Source organism: Chiloscyllium punctatum, chromosome 17 (assembly GCF_047496795.1).
Source record: "Chiloscyllium punctatum isolate Juve2018m chromosome 17, sChiPun1.3, whole genome shotgun sequence".
Taxonomy (NCBI): Eukaryota; Metazoa; Chordata; class Chondrichthyes; order Orectolobiformes; family Hemiscylliidae; genus Chiloscyllium; species Chiloscyllium punctatum.
The window spans coordinates 48,805,622-48,826,857 of NC_092755.1; the positions used below are offsets into that span (position 1 = coordinate 48,805,622).

General features: G+C 51.3%; 1 protein-coding gene across 1 annotated transcript in view; it reads right to left on the reverse strand.

The window, feature by feature from the left end:
* The window catches only part of depdc5 (DEP domain containing 5, GATOR1 subcomplex subunit), a 221,816-nt gene that overhangs the window by 141,037 nt on the left and 59,543 nt on the right, over positions 1 to 21,236 (reverse strand). Inside the window, 3 exon segments of the mRNA XM_072587095.1 lie at positions 3,700 to 3,761; positions 3,763 to 3,774; positions 16,222 to 16,283. Of these exon segments, the coding sequence (XP_072443196.1) occupies positions 3,700 to 3,761; positions 3,763 to 3,774; positions 16,222 to 16,283 (136 nt within the window).

A 21,236-nucleotide genomic window follows, 5' to 3' on the forward strand; every position in this document is an offset into this window, starting at 1 on the left:
CAAAGCCAGACCCACCCCATCTCTGTAACCCTGCATTTCCTCTGGCCAATGGACCGAACCTGCACATCTTTGGACTGTGCGAGGAAACCCACGCAGACGCGGGGAGAACGTGCAAACTCCACCCGGAATCTCCATGCCCAAAAGGGCGGAATTGTACCCGGGTCCCTGGCACTGTGCAGCAGTGCTAACCACTGAGCCACCACGCCACCCCTATAGTTAAGGGAGGATTTGCCGGATCAAGAGAACTGGCAGATTGGAAACAGTGGGTTGCCTTTCGCAGTTGAGTGCATCCCAGCAAACCTTACAGCAGGCTGCTTTGTAACTGACTGGAGGGGACTTGCTCTTCACACGAGATATATCAAAGGCATATGACCGGTCATATCTGGGTACACTGCAGAAATAAAAGCTCTGCATAGCACAGTGCCACTGTCAGGAATGAGTCATCTTATGGTTGCTTTGAACATGAATGGGTTGGTGAGACAGAGAAAGATCAGAGAATCAGAAAGGACAATCAGTTAAAGGGAGAACTAGCGTGCATGCAGCGCCTATCATAATCTCAAGGCATTGTACAGATGCAGTCCCTGTGAGAATACAGGAAACACAAGGTCCCACAAATTGCAATGTGGCAGTGACAACATTATCTGTTTTCATAGAAACATAGAATTCCTACAGGGTGGAAGCAGGCCATTCAGCCCATCGAGTCCACACTGACCCTCTGAAGACCATCCCAGCCCCCTACTCTATCCCTGTAATCCCGCATTTCCCATAGCTAACCCAATGGCCTGCACATCTTTGGATTTTAGTGAGGGTGGTTGAGGGATAAACATAGGTCAGGACACTGGAAACATTCCACAGTCCCATTTGAATCACATCGTGAGCTCTTTTACACCCACCCAAGGAGTGCAGAGGGCTGTTTAACCAGGGGGTGGCCTGGTGGCTCAGTGGTTAGCACTGCTGCCTCACAGGGCCAGGGTCCCAGGTTCAATCCCAGCCTCGGGTGACTGTTCTGTGTGGAGTTTGCACATTCTCCCCGTGTCTGCGTGGGTTTCCTCCGGGTGCTCCGGTTTCCTCCCACAATCCAAAGATGTGCAGGTTAGGTGAATTGGCCATGCTAAATTGCCCATAGTGTTAGGTGCGTTAGTCAGAGGGAAATGGGTCTGGGTGGGTTACTCTTCCGAGGGTCAGTGTGGACTGGTTGGGCTGAAGGGCCTGTTTCCACACTGTAGGGAATCTAATCTAAACTACTGCAAGACAGCACCTCTGACAGTGCAGCACCCCCTCTGCAGGACACCGAAAGTGTCAGCCTGGATCAGAGGATCAAGCCTCTGGAGTGAAGCTCAAACTCACAACCCTTTCTCTCTGAAACAAAACAAAGAGGGTATTGTATTGGGGGAAAATAGGTTTTATTAAAATAAGGTAAGATTCAGCCAAAGTGGACTGGTGGGTAAATCTGCAGCAGAATGTGGGGAGGAGGGAGTCATTTAAAATCAAGTTGGGTAAGAGTTCAGACCCATCGTGTTCCCTTTAAGGTTAAATGCAGGAACACAAGCCCAGAGAATGCTGGATGCCGAGGAATATTCCCTTCTAGAATAAGGAGGAAAACTGAGGCTTTCAACAAGTGCAGACAGCACACCAAGGGAGGCCCTGGTTGGGTATACAAAGACCATTAAGGGACTTAAGAAATCAATAAGGAGTGCAAAGAGTGTATGGGAAAACACTGTTGGACAAGATGAGGGAGTATCCCATATTAACCAGGGAAAGACTAGGGTCCCTTGGGGACTAAAGGGGCAATCTGTGCATGGAGCTGCAGGACTTTGGTATGGTGTTAAACGAGTAGTTAACTTTGGTTTTCATTTGGACAAGGTATTAGTTACAGAAGGAAGACGGTGAGGTCATTGAGTAGTTTGACTTCGGGATTTGAAGAGGTATTGGAGGTTTGGGTGGGGGGGGGGGGGGGTTTGCAAACAGATCCCCAGGTCCCAATGGGTTGTATCCCAAGCTGCTGTGGGAGATGAGAGAGGGAGGTACGGGGCTCTGAGCCAAACTTTTAATTCCTCTCTGACCACACGGGAGGTGCGAGAGGACTGGGAGACAGCCAACGTGGTTCCATCTTTCAAGAAGAGTGATCGAGATAGACCAGGCAATTATCGCCCAGTGAGTCTCACATCGGTGACAGGGAAACTACGAGAAAGAGTTCTGAAGGAGGAAACTAATGTTCACAAAGTTTGATCAGGGATAGTCAGCACGGACTTGGTCAGAGGGAGGTCATGCCGAACACATTTGACTGGATATTTCATGATGGATCAGGTGTGAAGGTTGAGGGTAGGGTGGTTGTTGTGGTTTATATGGATTTCAGCCAAATCTTTGACCAAGGGTCCCAAATGGGAAAACTGGCAAAAGGTAAAAGCACACTGGATCCAGGGTAACGTGGCAAGTTGGATCCTAAATCCACTCTGGTTCGAACCAGAGAGCGGTGGTAGAAAGCAGTTTGTGTGACTGGAACGCAGCGTGCAGAGGTGTACCACAAGGATCAGTGCTGGGTCTCTTATTGCTGGGGATATGTATAAATATTATAGGAGAGAGAGAGTGTGAGGGGGAATGGGTTTACAGACGACACGGAGATCGGCTGGGTGGTTGACAGTGAGGAGGAAGCTCTTAGGCTACAGGAGGACATCGGTGGGGATTGGTCAGACAGGCAGATCAGTGGCAGATGGAATTTCCTCCTGACAAATGTGAGGTGAAGCGAGGCACTTTGGAAGAAGGAACAAGAAAAAGGAGTATTTAAGATGGATGGCAAGGCACAAGGACGCTCAGAGGAGTCTTGGAGTGCTTGTCCACAGATGTTTTGAATGTGGTAGGACAGATTAATAGGGTAATCAAGGCGGTATCTGGGACACATGCCTTTATCAATTGTGACAAGAGATTCTAAGATCTGGGAGGCCATGTTGGTGCTGTACACAACTCTACAGTTAGAGCGCACAGTTCTGGTCACCACACTGTAGGGAAGGATGGGATTGCAATGGAAGGGGGCTGCAGAGGAGACTCACCAGGACGTTGTTTGGGATGGAGCAGCTCAGTGATGAAGAAAGGCTGGCTAAGCTTAGATTGTTTTCTTTAGGGCTGAGAGGGGACCTGACTGAGGGGTCGAAGATTAACGAGACACGGGGACAAGGTGAATAGAAAGCACCTTAGCTGGAGGGTCAACAACAAATGGGGAATAATTTTAAAGGAAAAAAAAACAGAAGGGTTAGAAGGGATTGGAGGAAAACTCATTTCACCCGGAGGGTGGTGAGGGGTTGGAATACACTGCCTGGGAGGATAGCTGGGGCAGGAAACCTCACAACGATTAGAGAAAGGTGTGGTGTGACCACTTGAGAGGGCCTGGTACTGGAAAGTGGAACGAGTGTCGATTTAGAGTACTTCTGTTAGTATCGACTAGATGGTGTTTATTCATCAGTACAGAGGCGCTGGGCCCAAAAAGCCTGTTTCTATGCTGTACGACTCTCTAGATGAGCTGGAAGACCTGTGTACTGTATGATTCGATCAACCCATCTGACACAAAGGCAGAGTGTAGCCACGGAGCTGTACAGCAAATAGTACGACTGGCCCCCCCCAGAGTAAACAGTGAGCAAAGCTACAAGTTCAAATCCAACCCCATCCATCAGTCAGTGAATAAAGTGTGATGTGAGCACCACCAACCTGTGGTTTATCCAGTGGGGAATATTGTAATCGTCACCTAGACGGGAATCTCCAGGGACCCCCGCGATTGTGTAACTGTTGGGAAAAAAAAGAGAAAAGCCATGAAACTTTTCATACTGCTGAAACACCGTGGTTGTCCTGGGGAACGGATATAAAGAGCGGGAAGAGAATAAAGAATCATTTTAACTGGACTCACTGTGGCAGGGGAGGGGATTCAGTGAAACACCTGTCTTATACGCTGACCAACAAAGTCCAGTAGAGAGTGAAATGACAGAACCAGCTGTTTCCCAGTGGGTGAGAGTTACGTTATAACTGTCCCCAGTCATTCAGTCCCCAGAGCTAACTTTGGTTGCTCACTAAAGCAAGGAAAGGCAACATTTCAGGAGCTAACAGCTTCGCACAGCTGTGTCAAACTTGTCCTCCAAAAGTGCCAGAGAAGCTGCACTGATGTACTGTCCCTGGGATTAGTCGTGCTGGGAAGAGCACAGCAGTTCAGGCAGCATCCAAGTAGCTTCGAAATCGACGTTTCGGTTTTGCCTGAAACATCGATTTCGAAGCTACTTGGATGCTGCCTGAACTGCTGTGCTCTTCAGCACCACTAATCCAGAATCTGGTTTCCCAGCATCTGCAGTCATTGTTTTTACCGAGTTGATGTACTGTCCCCTCTAGTAGATAGATTGTACCTAGTCAACATATCAAACAGTAGACTCAGATATGAGACTGAGGTTTGACCTGCCTTTGTGACACTTGATATTCATTTGACTCAGTGTGTACAGGAGGACACCCAGGCCTGCACATTTTGTCATGAATCACTAAGCATCCCATAAATACACAATGACAATCAGCCAACATTTGACTGGTTGATGCTGATAAGTAAATAGGTCCAGAATGATTAAAACTGAACTAGTGCAAAGTGATTCAAGATGACCATTCTCCTCAGCAGCCAGGCACGTTCAGCACAGAAGCCACATTCCCTGAAAGCTGCTGACCCAGCAGCACCCAGACTCAGTCTGAGATACTGATGGGTCACAGAGAGGGTGGGCACTGCACCCGGGTAGGTTCGGGGCTTACAGAGCAGAGACTGCTCCAACACACTGGGATGGGAGGGGGTGCGGGGGAGAAGGAGGAGAGGGTGCGGGGGGAAGAGGAGGGGGTGAGGGTGGGGGAAGAGGAGGGGTGAGGGTGGGGGAAGAGGAGGGGTTGTGGTGGGAAAGAGGAGGGGGGTGGGGCTGGGGGAAGAGGAGGGGTGGGGGTGAGGGAAGGAGGAGGGGTGGGGGTGAGGGAACAGGAGGGGTGGGGTGTGGGGGGAAACAGGAGGGGTGGGGGTGGGGGAACAGGAGGGGTGGGGGGGTGGGGGAACAGGAGGGGTGGGGGTGGGGGAACAGGAGGGGTGGGGGTGGGGGAAGAGGAAGGGGGTGGGGGGTGGGGGAAGAGGGGGGGTGGGGGGGAAAGAGGAGGGGTGGGGGGGAAGAGGAGGAGTGGGGGGGAAGAGAGGGAGTGGGGGGGGGGAAGAGGAGGAGTGGGGGGGAAGAGGAGGAGTGTGGGGGGAAGAGGAGGAGTCGGGGGGAAGAGGAGGAGTGGGGGGGGAAGAGGAGGAGTGGGGGGGAAGAGGAGGAGTGGGGGGAAGAGGAGGAGTGGGGGGGAAGAGGAGGAGTGGGGGGGAAGAGGAGGAGTGGGGGGGGAGGTGGGATGAGGCGTGGGGGGAGTAGGGGTGGGGGGAGGTGGGATGAGGCGTGGGGGAGGAGGGGGTGGGGGGAGGAGGGGTGGGGGGAGGAGGGGTAGGAGTGTGGGAGGAAGGGTGGGGGGGTGGAGGGGGGGAGGAGGGTGGGAGAGGAGGAGGAGGGGTTGGGGAGAGAAGTGGAGGGGGAGGGGGAAGATAGTGGGGTGTGGAGGGGGAAGATAGTGGGGTGTGGAGGGGGGAAGATAGTGGGTGTGGAGGGGGGAAGATAGTGGGGTGTGGAGGGGAGAAGATAGTGGGGTGTGGAGGGGGGGAAGATAGTGGGGTGTGGAGAGGGGGAAGATAGTGGGGTGTGGAGGGGGGGGGGGGGAAGAAGAGAGCTGAGAAGAGAAGAGGCGGGGGGGAGAAGGAGGGGGTCGGGGGGGAGATGAGAACAGGGGACAAGGAGGGTTTGTGTTTTGGAGGGCCTGTACAAGACAGGAGCCCTACAGTGTCGTTTCGCCGTGGAAGCTGACAGAGTGCAGTTTGGTCATTTTACACGAGCAGCTGCTGCTCTCCATGTGAAAGCACTTTCAGAAGCTCAGAGAGATGGGAGACCCAGCTTGGGAATTGGGGTTAGATGAGGACTCCAAGTCGGTGGGATTAGCAAGAACAAGCAAAAGCTCTAAAGCCGTACTGACTAATGCCCTCGAATCAATTGGGGAGGATAGTAACACTGCAGAGAAAGAGGTAAGAGCACTGGATGTTTGCAACGGCTGGATGACAAATGGATGCTGAATCATTATCTGCTCATCCCTTGGGGATGGATAGAGGGCAAGGAAAAGCCAGATCATCCAGTTATGTGAACAAACAATCATCTTTACTCTTTCCAATTTACTAAAGAGCTGTGAAGCCTGTAACGTTACGTTTTTATTAAAAAAAAACACAAAGAAGTGAGTTCTAACAACTGAACAAATTGAAAGAAACGACAGAGGCACCCAACCCCCTTACCACAAAAACATGAAGGCAAGGAAAAATTGGTTTCATTCAAATATCTGAAAAGGTTGGCAGGTTCCAGGAGCACAAACAGGACGGGGACGTTCTCTCAAGTGGAGTTCAGAATTATTGGATGAGCCATGATCTTATCGAATGGCAAAGTAAACATAGCTCCTACATGTGACAAGGTTTGTTCAAGAAGGTGGTTTTAGAATCACAGTTTGCCGACCAGTGCGTTAGCAGTTCATGGAACCCACTGGGTCCACAAACAGCATCCCCATCCAGACTCACCTCCTCGCCCCTATCCCCTGTAACCCTGCATCCTCCATGGCTAACCACCTAGCCTGCACATCCCTGCACACTAGGGGCAATTTCCCACGGCCAATCCACCCTAACCTGCACATCTTTGGACTGGGGGAGGAAACCGAAGCACCAGGGGGTTCCTCCTCGCGTGGGGACGTAAAAGATCTCACAATGTGATTCAAATGGGAACGTGGAGTTCTTCCGGTGTCCTAGCCTCTGTTTATCCCTCAACCACTGTCACAAAGATGTGCTGGCTAGGTGGGTTAGCGATGGGAAATGCAGGGTTACAGGGAGAGGGCGGGTGGAGGGGGGGCGGGGCAGGGGTGGGGGGGGGCTCGGATGCTCTTCAGAGGGTCAGTGCAGAGTCATGGGGAAAAGGGAGGGAAGTGGAGATGAGAATGATCAGATCAGCCATGATCTCACTGACTGGCAGAACAGAGACGATGGGCTGAATAGCCTATTTACGTTCCCATGGCTTTATGATTAGCACCACTTCAAGAACCTTCAACATTCGCCGCCTTCTGCACTTCATGTTCACTGGCAGCTACAAGATGGAACTCCCCAAGGCTTAGCTTACACCACCTTTCAAGCCCATCACCTCTCCCACCTGGAAGGACAAGGACAGGAAGCATATGGGAATGTGACCATGTTCAGGTGCCCCTCCACCCCTGACCTGGAACTGTATCTCTGTTCCCTCACTGTAACTGGGCTGAAATTCTGGAGCTCCTACCCAGCAGCACCATGTGGGGTTTCTACACCATGTGAACTGTAGCAGCTCACCATCAGGCCAGTTAGCAATTGGGGGAGTGGGGGGGGGGGGGGACGTTGACCCATATCCAGCAAATTCAACTCAAAGAAAGGAAAGCATTTCATGCAGTTGATGGCAAATTGTGCACAGCGGTTTTCCAAAAGTCACGCTTAAAAAGCATGGAAAAATGGGGTTTTCAAACCAAAAGGTGCAATTCAAATAACAAACTCGTCTTTGTTTCTTGGCAGATGTACAGACAGATCTGATTTAATGACTCTGCAGTTAGGACAATAATATATGAAACAAATCGATGTCCTGAGTGCCAGAAGGCAAGAAAATCAGGTGGAGTTCAAATACAAAACAGAGCAAAGATGGGAAAACGTGACCGTAGTTCAAAACAGCGAATGGCACCACATCATGATCTAAAAAATCGCACCGCTGTGATAAAAGGCCATGGCTGCAAACTCCAACTTCTCTTTGCACAGAGGCTCCCTCACCAGTGTTCCTAACAGGTTCCAAGTTAAACACACAAACAGACAGACAGACAGACAGACAGGGAGTTAATTGATGTGGCACAAACAGACAGACAGAGAGTTAATTGATGTGGAGACATCGACAAGTTCAAGTGGGAGCGAGAGATGTATCAGAGTCAGTGATGGATGATATTTCTGTAAGTTAGGCTCTGGATCTGTATATAGCTTATTGCAGTTCAATAAACAGTCCCACCATGAAAATCCTCATTACTTAAAGGCTGTAAATTCACACTAATGTTGAAATATTATTGCCTGAGTAGGTGTTCAAGAGTATAATTTATCATTTACTATTAAGTGGGTTTCTTTTTTGAAAAGAAACAGTGCAGCTAATATTCATGGTCATATCTCCCAATCTTCATTCTCCTTACTCTATGCTTCACTTGGACTCCATTTCATTTTCATGCAACACAGTTGCAAAGCTCATAAATTTTAGTCAGGCTAATAAAATTCTTAATGGGATTGCATTGGTAAACAGAAGTATAGCTTTACTTCTTGGTTGAGAAGATATTGAAGCACTTTAAGCATGGATACCTGCCAGTGTATTCCAAGTATAAATGACATTGCAAATCACTGTAACGTTCTCTTAAAGGGATTGCACACTCCGAAAATGTCAGTCAAGTGTAAACAAAGTTATGACAAACTTCGGTTTCTTCATGGGGACACTCGCAACAGTTTGAACATAGGGTCAAGCTCAAGATAAACGTCTGGACGAGTTCAGTTGGGGGATCACGCTCAGCTTGGACAGGTTGGACCAAAGGGTTTGTATGACTCTGTATTAGCTGCACTAGGCTGTGAGGCTCATAGGCAATAATGGGAGGAGTGCAGACTGTACCCTATCCCTCTGCTATTCAGCAAAATTATCAAATGTTCCACCACATAAAAATAAACAATGGTGTAGAAACTGAATGCCTCAAAACTGCAGCATACTTTGACTTATCATTATTAATCCTCACACCAAGTGCTTGATCTCAATTACACCATAAATTATGTGTGGGTTTTAATCAATACAAATATGATAAAACATTAAATATAACTAATTATCACTCAATAATTACACATTAACTCTCCAATGAATGGGCAATTGTCATCAATGAGGTTATTCAAGCACTGAGATGAAACTAGAGGATAACATGCAAAGCCCAAAGAAGTCAAGTTCACCTTAAAGAGACTCATTGCTGGTCTGGCCACATGTGAAATGCACGGTTTACCTTCACAAGAGACATTCGAAACGCCGTCCTTTGACATTCACCAGTATTACCACTGAATCCCCCACTGTCAACATCCTGGGGGCTACCATTGACCAGAGACTCAACTGGACTCACCACATAAACACAGTGACTCCAAAAGCAAGTCAGAGACTACGGATACTGCAGGGAGTAACTCACCTCCTGACACCCCAAAGTCTATCCACCATCCACAGTGCACAAGTCAGGAGTGTGATGGAATATTCCCCACTTGCCCCTGGATGGGTGCAGCTCCAACAACACTCAAGAAGCTTGACACCATCCAGGACAAAGCAACCTACTTGACTGGCACCACATCTACAAACATCCACTCCCTCCCCCACCGATGCTCAGTATCTACAAGATGCACTGCAGAAATTCACTGGAAGATTCTTAAACAGCACCTTCCAAACCTTTGACCACTTCCATCGAGAAGGCCAAGGGCATCAGGTACTTGAGGACACCGCTCCTGCAAGTTCCCTTCCAAGCCACTCACTATCCTGAATTGGAAGGATATCGCCGTTCCTTCAGTTGTTGGGTCAAAATCCTGGAATGCCCTCCCCAACAGCATTCTGGGTCAACCCACAGCAGGTGGACTCCAGTGATTCAAGAAGGCAGCTCACCCCCACCTTCTCAACAGCAAGTAGGGACGGGCTATCAACGCTGGATACGCCCAGCCAGAAACGCCCATGTCTCAAATGAATAAAAACCAAAACAAGGAGGGTATTGGGACTGAGATTGTCAAAAAACAATCGTCACAACTCTGCAATTATGCTGCCTATTTAGTAAAAAAAAAGTCATGTCTTTTATTAAAAAAGGGACAAAGAATTTTACAAATTAGCTTCTGGATATCATGTAGCTGGGCTTGTGCATTTTAGTTAGAATTGGAACTAGACTGTATTTATCTCGGGCTTGTGAGAGACCTTTCTAAAGTTCATAGGCATTACCAAGGATAAATGGAAGCTATTGATAAGAGTTCACGTGGATTTGGAGATGCCGGTGTTGGACTGGGGCGTACAAAGTTAAAAATCATAACACCAGGTTATAGTCCAACAGATTTAATTGGAAGCACTAGCTTTCGGAGCATTGGTTCCTTCATCAAGTGGTTCATCAGGCCCTTCACTTGATGGAGGAGCAGCGCTCCGAAAGCTAGTTCACCTGGAGGCATTGATAACATTTCCAAGTTGACCACAACCTGACAATGGGAGCCATCCAGAATATTGGCTGAGACAGTTAAAACCATCAATGTCTTAAATTAACTAAAAAAAAAATTGGCCAAAGAAATCCTAAAATGATGTGACAGCTTTTGGAAAGTATCCATTTAAATTTTAGACTGGCAAGTTGTGAGGAACTATTTTAGTGCGGAAAGCTCCAGGAGGGGTTCAGCAGCACAGTCGGAGACTGGGGTCTGTCTGAACACAAAGAGAGGAAGGTGTGCTGTACTGTGCTGAACCAGGCTCCAAAGAGCATACCTGCAAGGTCATGAAAGAAACTTCACTCCCTCTCTGAACCTGTGCTGCTCAGCACACTTATAAAGGCAAGCTGCAACTCTATACCACTGAAGATATTGCAGCTCCCGAACTCTGCCTTTAATAGTTTCAAATCATTCAATCTGCAAAGAGAATCTTCAACCAAATAATCGGCCCAAAATAATCCTACACAGCGATCATCGTCATAAATCACTTCTATCCTCATTTATTTTCATTTTGGTTAATAACTTTGGTGTGTGTTTTTAAGGTGAATAGATGTCAGTGGCAGTTGTGTAATAAACTAACTCCTGATCTTGTTTAAGCGAGAAGCTGGACTGTTTTTTTTAAAAAGAATTGACTTCACTGGAAAACAAAATAAGTGGGCCTTGTGGGCTAAACAAATTCGTAGCCCATGGAACACTCACTCAGAAGACAAGCCTGATGTGATTATGGTAGAAACAGGAAGATGGTGATTCAAATTTCTCTGGGTCTGTTCTCTTCGCAAAAGGTTACAAAGTGCAGAATCCAGGTCCCAAAAAGTTGCGAATTGTGAATTCGATGTTAAATTTCTGGAGCACAGTGAACAGCTGCAAACGAGTCAGGCTGCAGTGCAGTCCACCAACCTGCTGGTGCTCTCTGACAAGAAAACCATGAGGAGAGAGATCAGTCGGGTAAGTGGTGGAAGTCAGTCAGTGTCCGTAGAAAGGGAGGGGAATGTTCCATCAACAGTCTGTCCCATTGTGCAGATGGTGGGAAAAGATAAAGCTGGGGATGAAAGTTGGGAGAAAATACCTGAATAGACAGAATTTCTCTCTATGAAAACTGAGAAGCTTTCATCAACAGAAAAATTTGTGATTTTGCAAGAGGCAAGAAGGAATTGTCATCACCAGCTCCTGTTCTGAAGACACAATTCCATGCTCCAATAAAATTCAGCAGACAGCGGGACCTCCAGCGCCAAAATGACCGTTGCCAGTTCTGACCAAGACCTACCCTGGTCCCCAGGCCACTAGAACTTCAGGTTCAAAATATTCAGTCTCATTTTCTAACCTCCCTTGCTCCTCCCTACCACTACACCCTTCCAAAACCTCTACACTCCTCCAAAACTGGCCTCTTACACATTCCAACATTTCCTTTGTCCATCCACATCTTTCAAGGCCCTAAGCTCTGGAGACATTCACCCCCCCCCCCCCCTGCCGCAGCCCACCTTAAATCTTTCAGTCGTTTCCCCTTAAAACTTAACCCTTTCACAAAGTTTTCAGTCACTTTTCCCAGGTTTCCATCTTTGTTCCATGTCATTCTTTTTGTCTGATGTAGCACGTTCAGCATAATAAAACCACAACGAATGCATGTTTTTGGCTACCGACACCAGGCAACCTGGTTATGGAGTGAATGGGGGAACGTCCTCGTCAGTAGGCGCACAAATACATGGGAGTCAACCTGTATTGGATACTGACCAAATGTGGAAGTCTTGGCTGTGTGTCTCCTCGCTAATCTAGACACATAGGCCAAGTCTTGTGATCTGTTCAATGAGCCAACTACATATGGACAACCAATAATAGTTTTGTGCTCACCATTAGACTGGCTCTATATTCCTAGCTTAATAATGGAAATTAAATTCCACCATGCTGTAGTGGGAGTTGAATCCATGCCATATGAGGCATGGATCTATGAATCCATATGAGGTGGGGTTTTTGGATGGAGAAAGTGGCTTTTTGGATTACCACCCCAGTGACGGGATTACTACATCGCCAATATCCTTCAGCTGATATTTACAAGCAGGATTTTCAGACTTATGCTGATTCAGTTCCCAGGTCTTCCAAGACACAAGTGGATCCCCACAAGCAAACCTCTGCCTCTGACTGTGGAGAGGTTCCTCTCACAAGCTAACTGTTGATGGAGGAGAGTTCGCTGGGGCAGTAAAAATCAAACAAGACTCCCATTCTATCACAGTTTCTGAAGAAGGGTCACTGAACCAGAAATGGAGCTTTCTGTCCACAGGTGCTGCCAGACCTGCAGAGATTTTCCAGCAATTTCTGTTTTTGTTTCCAATCTCCAGCCAGTGATATGTTTTCCCATCCTATCCTAGCAGATCTTGGGAAATTGAATGTTCTAGCGAACCTATCCGTGTCTGCTTCCTGTAGAGACACGTTGTCAGAGAGTTGGGTTTTGCTACTCACTTGAAGGTAGAATGATACACATGATATATATTCCAGTTGTGCAATTGAACAGGACATGAGCACTGATCCCTTAAGAGTCTTAGAGCTACTACAGCGCAGAGAGAGGGGGGCCAGTTGTGTCTATGCTCATCATCAAATCGACGGAGTTCAATCTGGAAAAGTGTGAAGTGATTCATTTTGGAAGGTTGAATTTGAATACAGAACACAGGGTTAAAGGCAGGATTCTTGGCAGTGTGGAGGCACAGAGGGATCTTGGAGGAGTCCACGTCTATAAATCCCTCAAAGTTGCCACCCAAGTTGATAGAGTAGTTAAAAAGGCGTGTTGGCTTTCATTAGCAGGGGGATTGAATTTAAGAGCCACGAGGTTATGCTGCAGCTCTATACAGCCCTGGTTAGACCACACTTGGAATATTGTGTTCCGTTCTGGTCACCTCAATACAGGAAAGATGCGAATCTTTAGAGAGGGTGCAAAGGAGATTTACCAGGATGCTGACTGGACTGGAGGGCATGTCTTATGAAGAAAGGTTGAGGGAGAAGAAAGATGAGAGGTGACTTGATAGAGGTGTACAAGATGATGAGAGGCACAGATAGAGTGGATACCCCCCCCCCCCCCCCCCCCCCCCCCCCCCCCCCCCCCCCCCCCCCCCCCCCCCCCCCCCCCCCCCCCCCCCCCCCCCCCCCCCCCCCCCCCCCCCCCCCAGAGACTTTTTCCCAGGGTTGAAATGGCTATCACAAGGGGACATAACTTTAAGGTAATTAGAGGAAGGTTTAGGGGAGATGTCAGAGGTAGGGCTCTTTACAGAGAGAGAGGTGGGAGCGTGGAATGCACTGCCAGCAGTGGTAATAGAGTCAGATACATTAGGGACATTTGAGTAACTTTTGGATAGGCACATGGATGTTAGTAAAATGAAGGGTATGTAGGTTAGTTTGATCTTAGAGTTGGATAAAAGTTTGGCATAACATTGAGGGCCGAATGGTTTGCACTGTGCTGTACTGGTCTATGTTCAAACAGCCATCTATTCTAATTCCATTTATCAGCACTTTGTCCATACCCTTGAATGCTATGACATTTAATACTTTTTAAAATGTTGAGAGTTCCTGCCTCCTTTAGACAGTGAGTTCCAGGTATTGATAACTCTCGAGGTGAAAAATGCTTTTTTTTTCAAATCCCCTTTGAGCTCCTACCCTGGCATTAAAATTCTGCCCCCAGTCACTGACCCCTCTACTAAAGGGGAAAAGTATTTCCCAATTTCTCCTATGCCCTGCAGAACTTTGTACACCTCAATCACATCCTCCTCAAGTCTTCTCTCATCAAAGGACAACAACACCATAAGACCATAAGACATAGGAGTGGAAGTAAGGCCATTTGGCCCATCGAGTCCACTCCGCCATTCAATCATGGCTGATGGGCATTTCAACTCCACTTACCCGCATTCTCCCCGTAGCCCTTAATTCCTTCACACCAATCTCTCTTCAGAACCGAACTGTTCCAACATTCTGGTGGATCTCCTCTGCACCCTCTCTAGTGAAATCACAGCCTTGCTATAACGTGGGGACCGACACTCCACACTGTATGCCGTCTGTGGTCTAACTGATACAGATCCACCATAACCACCTTGCTCGGGCATTCAGTGCCTGACTAATAAAACCCAAATGCCTACCTAACCACCTACCTTGCTGCCTTCTAGAGTCTCCAGACATGCACACCCACGTCCCTCTGTACCTGCCTAGGGTCCTCTCAGTCTCTCTTGTCCTCTCAAATGCATCACCTCACACTTTAACACTGAGCAGATCGCCATTGTTGATTGGTTCACTGACATGAAGCCATCTTGATGCTTTTAAAGAGGAGTTGGTTTGTACTCAGTAGTTCCAAAACCTAAACTCAGTCTGGTTTAACCTCTTGCCTACCCAGTTCCGTACCCTGCATCTCCAGAAGGAAATAATAGCCTTGAAAGGAGTGCAGCATCACCCAGGTGAATCTGCAAAAGGATTTTAGTTTGAAGAACAGATTGCATATTTTCAGCTCGCATTTCCCTAAGTCATACAAGGTTAAGGCTGGGCCAGTGATTGAGGCACTGGACTCGGAGAGTGTCGTTCCTTGCCTTGCTGAAGCCTGGTGAATTCTGGTCTCTTTCTCAGGGTTCAAACCCCACTCCTGACCTTCACCGTTAGGGTCATCATGGTGCAGTGCTAAGTTCCCTGAAGCCTTGGGTTCAAGTCCCACCTGCTTCAGAGCTGTGTTCACATGTGCTTTAATTGAAGCTGTTTGATTAACTGAACAAGAGAGATCATTTCTGACCAGGCCTCACAGCTTCACAAAAAGAGAACTGGACATCTGCAACTCGCCCCTCCTTGGAGGGGGAGGGTCAATGAAAACATTTAAAATGGAGGCAGATAAATGGAGAGTGATATAATCAAAGCAGGTCAAATGAGATACGCTAAAGATCAACCATGTCTAACTAAATGGCAGCAGTGTCCCGAGGGGCTGAATGGCCTCCTCCTGTTCTTAGGATGTTTCACATTAGCATAATACTAAATTCACACTGTCTCCATTATAAAACCATATCACCTTTGTCCAATTGAGCGAGATCTGTGCATGTTGTGCTGTGCTGAGGCCCAGACCAGACGGGCTGCAGGTTAACAGCTATAACGAGAGCCTTCTTTCTCACTGCAGGACAGGAGGTTAGAGGGTTCACATCCTTGAGGTTTATAAAATAATGAGAAGAGGAATGGCAGGTGTCTTTTCCCTTGGCTGCGGCATTTCCAGACTACAGGACATATATCTAAGGTGAGAGGAGAAAGATTTTAAAAAGCCACTGGGACAGATTTCTTCCACAGAGGGTCGTGTGTGTGTGTGTGGAATGAGCTTCCACATGAAGTGGTGGATGCAGGTACAGTTACAGCATTTAAAAGGCATTTGGAAAGATATGAATAAAAGGCGGTTGGAGGGATTTGGGCCAAGTGCAGGTAGGTGGGATGAGTTTAGTTTGGGATTATGGCCGGCATGGACTGTTTGGATTGAAGGGTCTGTTTCTATGCTGCATGACTCTGTTACAGCTCAATTGCTAAAGCTGCACACACCCCCAGCAGAAGGAGAGAGGAAGTCTCCAAACTCTAATCTAGTTTGGATTACCGTAGTCACTGGCTGGCAATGCTCGGCATCTGAGTCCTGTGATGGGTTTACTCCCCAGTATCCTACAGCTGGACTACAAATGGAAAAGAACTGTCCCATCACAAACTGGGTCAATGATGGGGTTTGCAATGGTACGTGCTGGTTTGCTACACTGTTTTGTTATCAGACAGAATAGGTGATGACAAATTGGAAACCTTTATAGGTTTCTCACTCATTGGGACCACATGCGTCACTACAAACAGGTGTCAATCAGGCAATGCTGGCCTGGTGGAGCTGCACTGACCTTAAATAATGGCACGGCATGAAGAGGCTGCTCACCCATACACACCAGGTCAACACCAATCCCTGCACACAGGAAAGAAATGTTACACACAGTCCTCAGGAACTCAACTTTCCGGAAAAATAAAAGACGGCAAAGATTTGCCAGCCTTGGTCTTACAAATGTTGTTTTGTAATGACAGCGCTGGTACTAATGAAAGAAGGAGCAGTGTAGTCTCATTCACTGTGAGGTCAATGCACTGTAATGGTGCTCTCCACCACATGCTGAACAATCTCAGTCTCAGAGATACACAGTTACATCCCAGGCAACAGCCTGACAGCACCTATTCCCCACACAGAATTCAGTCGCAGAGGCCCCTTGTACGGGGTTGGGCTCAGCCAGGTTTGATTCCACCTCAGGTGACAGTCTGTGTGGACTTTGCGCATTCACCCAGTGTCTATGTGGGTTTCCCCACCACACCTTCCCTCCCCCTTCCCTCCCCCCCCCCCCCACACAGACACACACAGACACACAGACACACACACAGACACACGACACCCCCACCACAACTTACCGCCCCCTCCACACATACACGAAACCCCCACCACACCTTACCCCACTCCACACAAACACACGACACCCCCACAACACCCTCATCACACCTTACTCCCCCAAACACACAACACCCCCACCACACCTTATCCCCACACACACACACACGATACCCCCACCACAGCTTACCCCACACACACACTCCCAACCACACCTTACTCCCCCAAACAGACGACACCCCCACCACACCTTACCCCCCACACACACGATACCCCCACCACACCTTACCCCCCACACACGACACCCCCACCACACCTTACCCCACTCCACACAAACACACGACACCCCCACAACACCCTCATCACACCTTACTCCCCCAAACACACAACACCCCCACCACACCTTATCCCCACACACACACACACGATACCCCCACCACAGCTTACCCCACACACACACTCCCAACCACACCTTACTCCCCCAAACAGACGACACCCCCAACACACCTTATACCCACACACACATGATACCTCCAACACACCTTACCTTCACACACACGACGCCCCAACCACACCTCACCCCCACACACACACGACACCCCCACCACACCTTACCCCCACACACACACACGACACCCCCACCACACCTTACCCCCCCACATACAACACCCCCACCACACCTTACCCCCACACACACACACGACACCCCCACCACACCTTACCCCCACACACACGACACCCCCACCACACCTTACCCCCACACACACGACACCCCCACCACACCTTACCCCCCCCACATACAACACCCCCACCACACCTTACCCCCACACACACACACGACACCCCCACCACACCTTACCCCCACACACACGACACCCCCACCACACCTTACCCCCACACACACGACACCCCCACCACACCTTACCCCCACACACACGACACCCCCACAACACCTTACCCCCACACACACACACGACACCCCCACCACACCTTACCCCCACACACACGACACCCCCACCACACCTTACCCCCACACACACGACACCCCCACCACACCTTACCCCCCCACACACACGACACCCCCACCACACCTTACCCCCCCACACACACACACGACACCCTCACCACACCTTACCCCCCCCCCACACACACGACACCCCCACCACACCTTACCCCCACACACACGACACCCCCACCACACCTTACCCCCCCACACACACACGACACCCCCACCACACCTTACCCCCCAACACACACACGACACCCCCACCACACCTTACCCCCCCACACACACACACGACACCCTCACCACACCTTACCCCCCCACACACACACACGACACCCCCACCACACCTTACCCCCCCACACACACACACGACACCCTCACCACACCTTACCCCCACACACACGACACCCCCACCACACCTTACCCCCCCACACACACACACAACACCCCCACCACACCTTACCCCCCCCCACACACACGACACCCCCACCACACCTTACCCCCACACACACACGACACCCCCACCACACCTTACCCCCCCACACACACACGACACCCCCACCACACCTTACCCCCCCACACACACACGACACCCCCACCACACCTTACCCCCACACACACGACACCCCCACCACACCTTACCCCCCCACACACACACACGACACCCCCACCACACCTTACCCCCCCACACACGACACCCCCACCACACCTTACCCCCCCACACACACACGACACCCCCACCACACCTTACCCCCACACACACACACGACACTCCCACCACACCTTACCCCCCCACACACACACGACACTCCCACCACACCTTACCCCCCCACACACGACACCCCCACCACACCTTACCCCCCCACACACACACACGACACCCCCACCACACCTTACCCCCCCCCACACACACACGACACCCCCACCACACCTTACCCCCCCCCACACACACACGACCCCCCCACCACACCTTACCCCCCCCCACACACACGACACCCCCACCACACCTTACCCCCCCCCACACACACACGACCCCCCCACCACACCTTACCCCCCCCCACACACACGACACCCCCACCACACCTTACCCCCCACACACACGACACCCCCACCACACCTTACCCCCCCACACACACGACACCCCCACCACACCTTACCCCCCCCCACACACACGACACTCCCACCACACCTTACCCCCCCCCACACACACGACACCCCCACCACACCTTACCCCCCCCCACACACACGACACCCCCACCACACCTTACCCCCCCCCACACACACGACACCCCCACCACACCTTACCCCCCCACACACACACACGACACCCCCACCACACCTTACCCCCCCCACACACACACACGACACCCCCACCACACCTTACCCCCCCACACACACACGACACCCCCACCACACCTTACCCCCCCCACACACACGACACCCCCACCACACCTTACCCCCCCACACACACACACACGACACCCCCACCTCACCTTACCCCCCCCACAAACACACGACACCCCCACAACACCTTACCCCCACACACACACACACGACACCCCCACCACACCTTACCCCCACACACACGACACCCCCACCACACCTTACCCCCCCACACACGACACCCCCACCACACCTTACACCCCCACACACACACACGACACTCCCACCACACCTTACCCCCACACACACGACACCCCCACCACACCTTACCCCCACACACACACACACGACACCCCCACCACACCTTACCCCCACACACACACACACGACACCCCCACCACACCTTACCCCCCCACACACGACACCCCCCACCACACCTTACCCCCCACACACACGACACCCCGACCACACCTTACCCCCCCACACACACACACGACACCCCCACCACACCTTACCCCCCCCCACACACACACGACACCCCCACCACACCTTACCCCCACACACACGACACCCCCACCACACCTTACCCCCCCCACACACGACACCCCCCACCACACCTTACACCCCCACACACACACACGACACTCCCACCACACCTTACCCCCACACACACGACACCCCCACCACACCTTACCCCCACACACACACACGACACCCCCACCACACCTTACCCCCCCACACACACACACGACACCCCCACCACACCTTACCCCCCCCACACACACACGACACCCCCACCACACCTTCACCCCCCCACACACACGACACCCCCACCACACCTTACCCCCCCCACACACGACACCCCCACCACACCTTACCCCCCCACACACACGACACCCCCACCACACCTTACCCCCCCCACACACACGACACCCCCACCACACCTTACCCCCCCACACACACGACACCCCCACCACACCTTACCCCCCCACACACACGACACCCCCACCACACCTTACCCCCCCACACACACGACACCCCACCACACCTTACCCCCCCCCACACACGACACCCCCACCACACCTTACCCCCCCACACACACGACACCCCACCACACCTCCCCCCACCTCACACCTACCCCACACACACACACGACACCCCCCGACACCCACACCTTACCCCCCCCACACACACGACACCCCCACCACACCTTACCCCCCCCCACACACACACGACACCCCCACCACACCTTACCCCCCCCACACACACACGACACCCCCACCACACCTTACCCCCCCCACACACACGACACCCCACCACACCTTACCCCCCCACACACACGACACCCCCACCACACCTTACCCCCCCCCTCACACACACGACACCCCCACCACACCTTACCCCCCCCCTCACACACACGACACTCCCACCACACCTTACCCCCCCACACACACACGACACCCCCACCACACCTTACCCCCCCCACACACACACGACACCCCCACCACACCTTACCCCCCCACACACACGACACCCCCACCACACCTTACCCCCCCCACACACACACACGACACCCCCACCACACCTTACCCCCCCACACACACACACGACACCCTCACCACACCTTACCCCCCCACACACACGACACCCCCACCACACCTTACCCCCCCACACACACACACGACACCCCCACCACACCTTACCCCCCCCCTCACACACACGACACCCCCACCACACCTTACCCCCCCCCTCACACACACGACACCCCACCACACCTTACCCCCCCCACACACACACGACACCCCCACCACACCTTACCCCCCCACACACACACGACACCCCACCACACCTTACCCCCCCCACACACACGACACCCCCACCACACCTTACCCCCCCACACACACACACGACACCCCCACCACACCTTACCCCCCCACACTCACACACGACACCCTCACCACACCTTACCCCCCCCTCACACACACGACACCCCCACCACACCTTACCCCCCCCTCACACACACGACACCCCACCACACCTTACCCCCCCCCCTCACACACACGACACCCCCACCACACCTTACCCCCCCCTCCACACAC